Source organism: Micropterus salmoides, unplaced genomic scaffold (assembly GCF_014851395.1).
Source record: "Micropterus salmoides isolate LMB-PRFRI ecotype aquatic unplaced genomic scaffold, ASM1485139v1 Ms_hic_scaffold_1737, whole genome shotgun sequence".
NCBI classification, from domain to species: Eukaryota; Metazoa; Chordata; class Actinopteri; order Centrarchiformes; family Centrarchidae; genus Micropterus; species Micropterus salmoides.
In genome coordinates this window covers 1-9912 of record NW_024040859.1, presented here as the reverse complement: position 1 = coordinate 9912, position 9912 = coordinate 1, and the positions used below count along the sequence as shown (strand labels likewise).

Genomic DNA, 9912 nt, shown 5'->3' with positions numbered 1-9912 from the left:
GTACCCTTAAGACAATTTCAAAAATCATTCTCTGCCTGCCTGTGGTTGCTTTAACCCAGCTTCTACCGAGTTTCAGCTCTATGATTCAGCACAGAGAGAGATTCATACAAGTTTAACCTAGCTTAGCACAAAGACTTGAAGCACAGGGAAACTGCTTGTCCCATCAAAAAAGAAAAACAATACCCCATTCCCTCTGAAAGGTAGTGAAGAGAAGTACAACTTGATATGAAAATAAACCTGAAGTGAAGTTCAAGTCTCTGCAAGTAGGGTTTTTTGAAGAAATGATCGGAAACAAGTAGCTGTCTAAAAGAAAGGAAGTCAATCTAAAAACTGATTGACTACTGGGATTTGAAGTAAAAGGACAAAGGCGTGTGAAGTTGACGGTCTGGTCCTTTATCTGACCTCTCTTCAGCTTGCGGACGGCCACCATGCGGTGATTAGCTGACGTCTCCCACAGGCGCAGGGTTCTGTCGTCGCTGACGGTGGCACACACGTGGAGGAGGGGGTGAGCGGCCAGACCCCAAACCTCGCCCTCCATGTGACCCTGCAAACACACACACACACACACACAAACGTTAATAACCAGGAAGATTCAAATCTCTGTAAACAGCTCCCTGTTTCTCGTCCAGTTGTCAAAATCCAGATAAACGAAGAGAGCAGCTGATTAAAAATATTAATATGATCACCTGAGTCGCCCTAAATTATTACCAAGCGCTCACAGCAGTAAGTACGGCTATAATAACCGTGTAGTAATATAAAAAAGCAGCAGAGTGCCCTGGGTTTTGTCTCTCAGACTACTTACGCTTGTGGTATGTTGCAGCACCTGCAGACAGTGCTCAGGGGGGAAAAAGGTACATTTTAAAATGTACAGATCTTTCTACTTGCTAGATGTGAGCATCGATGATAGATACAGTAAGGTAGTAAAGCTCAGTGCTGTTTGTAGTTTAATAAACTATATTTATTAGCTATATTAGTCTTTCTTTAAGGAACCTAAACAAAACTTCTTATCACCTCTTCTTTTTCCTTCCTCGTCTTTTCCTATACTGTAATACCAATATTAGCAAAAGCACAATGAATTTCATCCTAATTTCCAAATCCAATCCTAACTTCTTTGTGCCCACACACACACACACACACACACACACACACACACACACACCTCTGAAACCAAACCTTCAGAATAACACATTGATAAAACACACACACATACAAAATGGTCTTAATCTTTACCAAAATGTGTGAAGACTGTTGATCTGTTCTGTGTGTGTGTGTGTGTGTGTGTGTGTGTGTGTGTGTGCACGCTGATCGATCTGCTGCAGTCGGCTCTCCTCACCATGGCAACAGGTGTCGTACCAGACACACACACACACACACACACACGCACACGTGAGCCTGAAACATTATTATCGAATGTATAAATGTGATAAAGACGTGAATGTATTTATTCAAACAGCAGTTAAAAAAGTCTCACCATAAGGTCCATTTAGTTGCTGTTCGGGAGATTTCAACCATATGATATCACATGACGTTCCTCAGCAGTTGTCATTGAAATGTAGATGTGCAATTTGTCAGATCCTCTAAACACTTTAAGTACTTCTCGTTCGTGTTCGATCCAGAACGCTACTAATGGACATGGGATCCATTATGGTCTGGTTGTGGTTGAGGTGCGAGTCTACAGGCACCTCACGATCTCGATGCAACAACATTTTTGATTTCAATACATAAAACTGATGAATTTGCTTCCATTCTGTTTTAGCTTAGTTTGTATTAGGGGTATGAATGCAGAATGAAAATATTCAGTATTTATTTAGCAAAATTTAAACATTCAGACACCTGAGAGTCCATTTAGTCTCTATGGATGTCCAAAAGGAGAAAGTTTGGTTGTGTTTAGATGTTTGAACTCGACTTCGAACATACCTGCACCAGCAGGGTCATGGGTCCGGTCTTGTCGATCTCCAGAACTTCTCCGTTTTTGGTTCCAACCAGGATGTGACCGTGACCCAGAGTGATGGCCCTGATGGACGGGTTGTCCTCCAGGAGCAGGCCTGCACACACACGCACACACATTTACAAAGTCTTTCATGTAGTTTATCCATTTTAGTTATCTTTCCCAAACAGCTATTTATGGTTTTACAGACAGAGGTGTGTGTCACCATGTGTCCAGCTGATGGCAGTGTTGGATAGAAGAGTTTCTACTGTATGTGACAAAGTGACAAAACGCACTTACGACTATGTTCACCCTAATTTATAAATTTATATTTTATAAAATAGAAATATATACAATGGCTATAGCTAGAAAGAGAAAAATCCAGAGTGTCACTGGCCTATTTACAAAATACAATAATTTTCTACTTTTACTTACTTTTCAAATGGAGATTTAACCTTATTTTAGTCATTGGGTGCACATAAATAAAATGCTAAAATTATAAAACAGAAGTTTACCCAAGTGCTCACACAGTTACAAAATAATGAATGAATGACAGAGAGAGACTGTGGCATCCACCAACCAAGGTGTAGGCTTAGCTTATCATGCCTTACTTTCCAACAATACAAAATCAACAACAAGCATTTTTGGAAAGAGAGGACTTATAGTCACTATTTCAAAGGGATGTTTGAGGTTTGGTTTTAGCCTGAGGTGAGGCTGAGGAAGAGGCTACGGTGAGGCTGAGGTTAAGCTGAGGTTAAGCTGAGGAAGAAGCTACGGTAAGGCCGAGGTAAGGCCGAGGTTAAGCTGAGGTTAGGCTGAGGAAGAAGCTAAAGTAAGGCCGAGGTTAGGCTGAGGTTAGGCTGAGGTAAGGCTGAGGTAAGGCTGAGGTAAGGCTGAGGAAGAGGCTACGGTGAGGCTGAGGTTAAGCTGAGGTTAGGCTGAGGAAGAAGCTAAAGTAAGGCTGAGGTAGGCTGAGGTTAAGCTGAGGTTAGGCTGAGGAAGAAGCTAAAGTAAGGCTGAGGTTAGGCTGAGGAAGAAGCTACGGTAAGGCCGAGGTTAGGCTGAGGTAAGGCTGAGGTAAGGCTGAGGTAAGGCTGAGGTAAGGCTGAGGTTAAGCTGAGGTAAGGCTGAGGTAAGGCTGAGGTTAAGCTGAGGTTAGGCTGAGGAAGAAGCTAAGGTAAGGCCGAGGTTAGGCTGAGGTTAGGCAGAGGTAAGGCTGAGGTTAGGCTGAGGTAAGGCCGAGGTTAGGCCGAGGTTAGGCCGAGGTAAGGCCGAGGTTAGGCCGAGGTAAGGCCGAGGTAAGGCCGAGGTTAGGCTGAGGTTAGGCTGAGGTTAGGCCGAGGTTAGGCCGAGGTTAGGCCGAGGTAAGGCTGAGGTTAGGCTGAGGTTAGGCCGAGGTAAGGCCGAGGTTAGGCTGAGGTAAGGCCGAGGTTAGGCTGAGGTTAGGCAGAGGTAAGGCTGAGGTTAGGCCGAGGTTAGGCCGAGGTAAGGCCGAGGTTAGGCTGAGGTTAGGCTGAGGTTAAGCTGAGCTGAGGCCGAACGGAGGTTGAGGTGAGGCATGTGGTGGTGATAGTTGTGCGTACCTTTGGAGCCCGGGGACAGTGCTGCTCTCTTGATGGCGTAAGTCTTCAGGCAGCGGTCAAACATGTCGTCCCATAGCTCCACCACGCCGTCCTTCCCGCCCGTCACAAAGCCCTGAAAAGAAATTATTTTATTGATTGATTTCACTGAGTTATTGATACTTTAAGATAAATCAGTAAGTAGCAAGTACAAATCTTCGCTCTGCTAAAACCAAGCGGAAATATGTCAACTTTATTGGCGTTTGATCTTCCTCTCCGCCTCTTTCTTCACTCAAGAGTCTGTCACCCGCCTTCTCCCTCCCTCCTTCCCTCTGTCACAGCTGTCATCCTCCACTGACAGGTTTCTGCTGTCACGTCTTCCCGCTCAGCCTGAGATCTTCAGATCTGCATGATGTTTTATCTGAAGACTCTCACAGAGTTGGTGTTGTATTGGAAAGAGTCTATTTTTATTTTATTTTAACTCCAGAGTCATAAAGATTCACTGACACCCTGAACAGTGATCATACTAAAGATATTGTATCACAAAATACAATTTCTTATAAAATGGACAGTGTATTGTTTACAAGACTGAATATTCACAGAGCCCGAGGTGAGGCTGAGGAGGAAGCTAAGGTGAGACTGAGGTTTGGCTGAGGTTAGGCTCGGATCCAGGCACCATGCACATACAGATGCAGTGTTCATGGAAGCAGAAAGGAGGACCAGTTTTTAAGGAGTTTTTGGTTAATTGCAGACTCTCCTGTTGGCTCGTCTGTCTTTAAATCCCGTTACATAATGAGAGAGAGAAAGAGAGAGAGAGAGGGGAAACAGATGGAAGGAGAAACGCTGAACATGTAAATATACTACAAGTCCGCTCACTCCTGCATTTACATTTTGGGCATTTAGCCAATGTTCTTGTTCGAAATGACACTGAGTGTAAGTGTAGAGTAGGTTTACACACACACACACACACACTGGGCTGACAGAATGTAAAGGCATCATTAGTAGGAGGAGGATCGTCTGGAGAACCAGTCACACTGTTTAATCAAAAACCTGCTCCTTGTGAACACTGCAGCCACACACACACGTTATGTTAAAAGAATATATAGTGTTAGCTGATATTAGAATGATATTCATTCACTTTACGTTGTTGAAGTGATGGAGGGTGGGGTGTCGTGGTTCGTTGCTCTTGATGTATCAGTTAGTCTTCACTCCAAACCTCAACAACAATGTTCATGAACTTTGGGTAACGACGGAAGGAATAAGATAACTACTAAAGCGTGGGAAAAAAAGATAAACATGACAGTTGTACAGAAATCCAGTGATTGAAAGAAACTAAGTACATTTATTGTATTGTTGTATGAAATTGTACTTTTGAGGTACTTTACTTGAGTATTTCCATTATCTGCTAGGGGTGGGAATCACCAGAGGCCCCACGATACAATATTATCACGATATTTATGTTATATTTAAAATCGCAACAAAGGATTTTAAATATATTGAGATATATTGCAATTTATTACCTTTTTCCAACTTCCAATTAGGTCTCTAAAGTCAAACTTTGTCTATATCTGTTTATCTAAAAAGATACATTTCTCTGTTTTTTCAGTCCTCTATATGGTCCTGTTAAGTTTTCTAGTGGACTAAAAAAGAAATAGATTTTATTATTCTAGTACCAAAAAGTAAAAGTTTATTTATATACTAAAATATCGATACTTGGCGTCCGTGTATCGATACATTATTGCCATGGCAAATATCACGATACTATGCTGTATCGATTTTTTCCCCCACCCCTATTATCTGCTACTTTATATTTCTACCCAGCTACATCTCAGAGAGAAATATTTTACTTTTTACTCTACTAAATTTATTTGCAGATTCTGATTATTATTAATTAAGGAATTATTCAACAAATAAATTATGATATGTTACAGATTAAGTAGTTGATTCATACATTAATGTATCACACTAAAGTCCTTTTCTATCTCTGTTGTTGTCTTTGCTTTGAGCCAAATCACCTTAAATGGGTTCAAAGAGTAGCTTTCCACCACTTCACGAGTGCAACAACCAGCTTAAAGAATATAATGCAAGAAAATTATCCAAACTTCTTAAATTATATTATGTAGAAGCATCTCTCTCTCACACACCTGCCCTCCTCACCTTGTCGAGGGAGAACATGGCGAACACCGGTCCATCGTGAGCTTTGACTGTTTTCATCAGCAGTGGTTCCTTCCAGATGTAAACGTCTCCCGTGGCGGCGCCGGTGAATGCCAGCGCATCGCTGCGGCCGTAACACACTGACATCATGGTCTCCGGCCGGCCTACGCACCTGAACACACCGCGCTTGTAAGTCAGGCCGCCACCTGGAGGACAAACAAAGAAGTACAAGATCAGACAGAACTTTATGGACAACTTTCACCACTGCCCGAGAACAAGATGCCAGATGCTGTTTAGTTGAGAAAATACGCCCATTCAGGACCTTCCTGGGGTTTCACTGGCCTAAATCTGGGGTTTTCAAAGGCTCACACTTTGGGGGTGTTGGCCTACAACTTGAGCCCTGTTTCATCAGCCTATGTTTACATATTGGCAAATTGCACCACTAAAAGTAGCTGAATTAGCTATTATAGTAATTTTTACCCATTAAAATATGTTAACGGACAAAAATGTCCATACTAAGGCATAAGGTTAAGTTCCTGTTTGCGTTGTACTCATGGATGTACGGACAACTATTACTGGATTGATTACTTTGATACTGAAGAAAACTTTAATTCCCTCCTCACCTACTCATTAACCAACTCTCCTCTCTCACAGCTTGAAAACCTCTGGCATAATGGTCACAAAATCTCACAAATGTTACACCCAGGAGTCTACATTAGATTAATTTAAAAATGTAATTGTCTCTTTTGGGACACTGGCAGCAGCAAAAGGTCAGCAAAGGACAATAGAGTCTAAATGACTTTTTGGTGAGCATATTAACACAAATGTCAACAACAGAAAAAAAAGTGGCAAATTACACGAGGAAAAGGGCAAAACACCTCTAAATCTCCTGAAAGAAATGCTAAACAGCTAATGTTATTGGCTGCACCCGCTTTAAATCTCTTTTTAAAGAACTTCCTGTGAGGTTAATGGCCCTTTGTCTGACCCCATCCTCAGGCAAACCGTCACATTCAAGAGTCCAGATTCTCTATGTACAAGCATACAAAAACTACTGTGCTAGAGTAACAAGAGTGACTGTGATTATGTACCATCTAACCCTGCAGCACGTGTGTTTCTATGTTAGGTTAAAGCCAGAGTCAAACATCCTTTCTGAGGTTTTACCTGCATGCTGCCAAAACTGGATGTGTTTAATTCCCACAGTGACCAGTTTGTCCATCAGCATGGGATTACACTTCACCACAAATATCTTCTCCTTATGACCTCTGTAGAGAAAGAGACGTAATTATGAAAAGTAGGAATGGGTATAAATGCTTAAAAGTCGATACATACTCTGGTGTCCATTGTACCCAAAATATACTGTATCATACTTTAAAGTAGTAGTACTTTACCGCGCAGAACATGGGAGTTGATGGTTAGTTTGTTTGTGTTATTGTGTGACTTTGTTGTTTTAGGGGTCACACAACAACACAAACTAACCAATTGAGGCAGCGGTAGACCAGAGAGGTAAAATTACTGTTTTTGTCAAGGGAGTCTGGTGGCTTTAACGAGAGCAATATAGTGTCTGTTTCTGGTTAAACAAAAAGGATGATACTCTTTAAAAAAAAAAGGTCTATCTCTGTAGGGATCCTTTCGTCAAACACTTATAAGAACAACCTGAGCCTGTCAGTGACAAAAACAAGTACTTTAGTGGACGTACTTTGACGGGGCACAATTGCTTGCGAGGATTATGTCGCAGCCCTGTTTCGCTCAATACTGGACCAGTTTCAAAAAATGTTTTCCAAATGAATCACATAGACACAAAAATATGGGGAAGAATAGGGACCAGGTTGAAAAATAAAAAAGTAACCCTTTAAAAGCAGCAGCAGTAACATAGTACATGAGTAGCACATTAGTAGAAGCAGCCAAAGCAGCCAGAAATTACTTGTACCAGTAATAAAACAAGCAGTGGCAGCGATCTGTTGTTGTTGCAAGTGTAACAGCACTGGTAGCTGTACTTCTACTACTACGACAAGCAGTGATAAGCAGTAAACATATGAGCTTGTACTATGTACTAGTTGTAGTAGCACTTGTGTGGAAGCAGTAGTAATTACAGTATAAGTAGGAGTAAAAGTACTAATAATAGTAGTAGTTGTGGTTGTAGTGAAACCTATTTGGAAGAAATTGTATTTACAATAAGAGCAGTAATAAAAGTACTAAGTATAATTGTAGTTTGTTACAGTGTACTGACCTTGTAGTAGTTTAGAGTAGTAAGTAATTTTTTATTTTTTTACCACACCTGGCAGTAGCGAGTTTCTCTCCTCTCTTCCAGTCCCAGACTACAATTGAATGTCCGTCATCGACTCCCACTGACACCAGACTCTTTCCATCAGCTGCATCAGGACCACAGAGAGAAAATACATCAGGAGCAGGGTTTCCCCTTTTTCATAGCCCAGAGGGGAAAACTCGAACTGGACGATGACGAGTGGTTAGCTCTGTGTTACTGCTGAGTTTAACGTGTTACACACTTGAACACAACAAGGGAAACACATCACAACAAACCTAGATGGACAAGATTTGAACCCTGATCAGAACAATTTACTGTTCCTTCAACATCTGATAATGCTGTGTGTGTGTTTGTGTTACTTTCTAACTAAATGCAATCTTACTCTTTCTGCTGAGAATAGTAGGAAACTACCTGGTTGCATAAGAAATAACCAAACTAAAAGGTAACACACAGTGACAGTCTACAGCCATGCTAACGGCTCTGTGAGGCTGTGCTTGCCTGCAGCCTGTTAGCACTGATGACAGCTGAGGATGACAGGTACACCATAAGGTTTGCAGGTATTTGGTCATAAACCAAAGTATTGGACAAATTAAAGTTTAGACATGATGATGGTCCAAAGGTTATACAAGTCATCCTGAGGGGGGACATTATTCAACAGTTACAGCGAGATATCAGCCTGAATCAAAGTGACATATTAAAATCAAGACTGAACATGTAAACACACCTGAGAAATCCAGAGCACACACTCCTCTCTGGTGGAATCCTTTCAGCAAAGACAGACACTTCAGGTCTGGATGTCCCACACGTGGATGGCTGGGTCCCTCCCCACCTGCACACACACACATTAGATGCTTATTTAAATATATTTCTGATCACGTAAGTCTACCAAATAATTAAACCTGCGCCTAAAAATCTTGGTGTAACGTTTGATCCCAGCTTAAATTTCAAATATCCAGTTAAGCCTGTTTTTATCAACTTAGGAAGATTGCAAAGATTCAACCAATTCTCTGTTGCTTTTTTTTACCTGCCTCAATAAAAAAGCCTTAGACAGCGTCTGTGTGTGTGTGTGTGTGTGCACGGTGTGTGTGGTGTGTGTGTGCACCTGTCCTGAAGCAGCATAGTCCTTCAGGGTGGATGCTGAGGCTCAGGATGCGTCGTCGTGGCCGAGGTAGAAGCGCTGGCTGTGCAGCTGCCGGTTGTAGATCACGCACACCGCCGCCACGTGGTACAACACCTCCCCCCCTGAGTGTAGAACAGGTTGTTCCTGCAGTCGTACCCACGGTACCTGCACGCACACACACACACACACAGACAACTGGGTCTGCCAAACTGGTCCATTTAAAACCCGTTGCCTGGCTCAAACTGGGCAGTTTATCATCTCTCTGATGTTTGTTCGTCTGAACATAAAAAACATGGTAATTTATAAACTACAGTCAAAGTACTGCTCGCAATGACGAGTACAAAGATCTGGACCTCGCACAATGCATGCTTAGCCATTGTCATGCCTGTAAGAATAACGCATCACCATCTGCAGTGGTTATCAGGGTCGTCAGTGTTTACAACGCTTGAGAAAGAAAGTCTGCATATCTCAGCACGTTCAGCATCTTTTCTCAACTTACGCTGTGTGAAGCTTTCGTTTTGAGGTTTTACAACATTAAAGGACATAATTTCTGTCTTTATTGGACCCTGAGCATTAAACAAAACCATGTTACTGAGACACTATTATTACTGTACTTCATAATAAAAGACAACTATAATAAGACTTTCTCAAATCACGTTTTATTTGCAGATTTAAGGAGATTTCAGAGATCAGGTGGTAGCCCAGTCTTTCGAAACATAAGAAGAGTGTAACACTTTAAGGCACAATACATTTACTTCATATATAAAAAAGGTTGCTGCAGTATTATTACCAAAAACAGGATTAGAACCTGCTGTCACTCTTAAACTGGGCACTCAGAGGCTCTAATATTGTTTTAAAAACCTGAAATAGTCTGTAAAACTATTTTATT

The 9912-nt window shown here is 41.7% G+C and overlaps 1 protein-coding gene across 1 annotated transcript; it reads right to left on the bottom strand.

The window, feature by feature from the left end:
• Window positions 1-402: 402 nt before the first annotated feature.
• LOC119908288 (echinoderm microtubule-associated protein-like 6) lies at window positions 403-5835 on the bottom strand (the record flags this gene model as incomplete). Its single annotated transcript, XM_038725997.1, has 4 exons — window positions 5644-5835; window positions 3511-3622; window positions 1918-2045; window positions 403-544 (listed from the first exon to the last, which is right to left on the bottom strand). Coding segments are annotated over exons 1-4 (529 nt in total), but the record flags the coding sequence as incomplete, so codon positions are not given.
• Between the last annotated feature and the right edge of the window lie 4077 nt (window positions 5836-9912).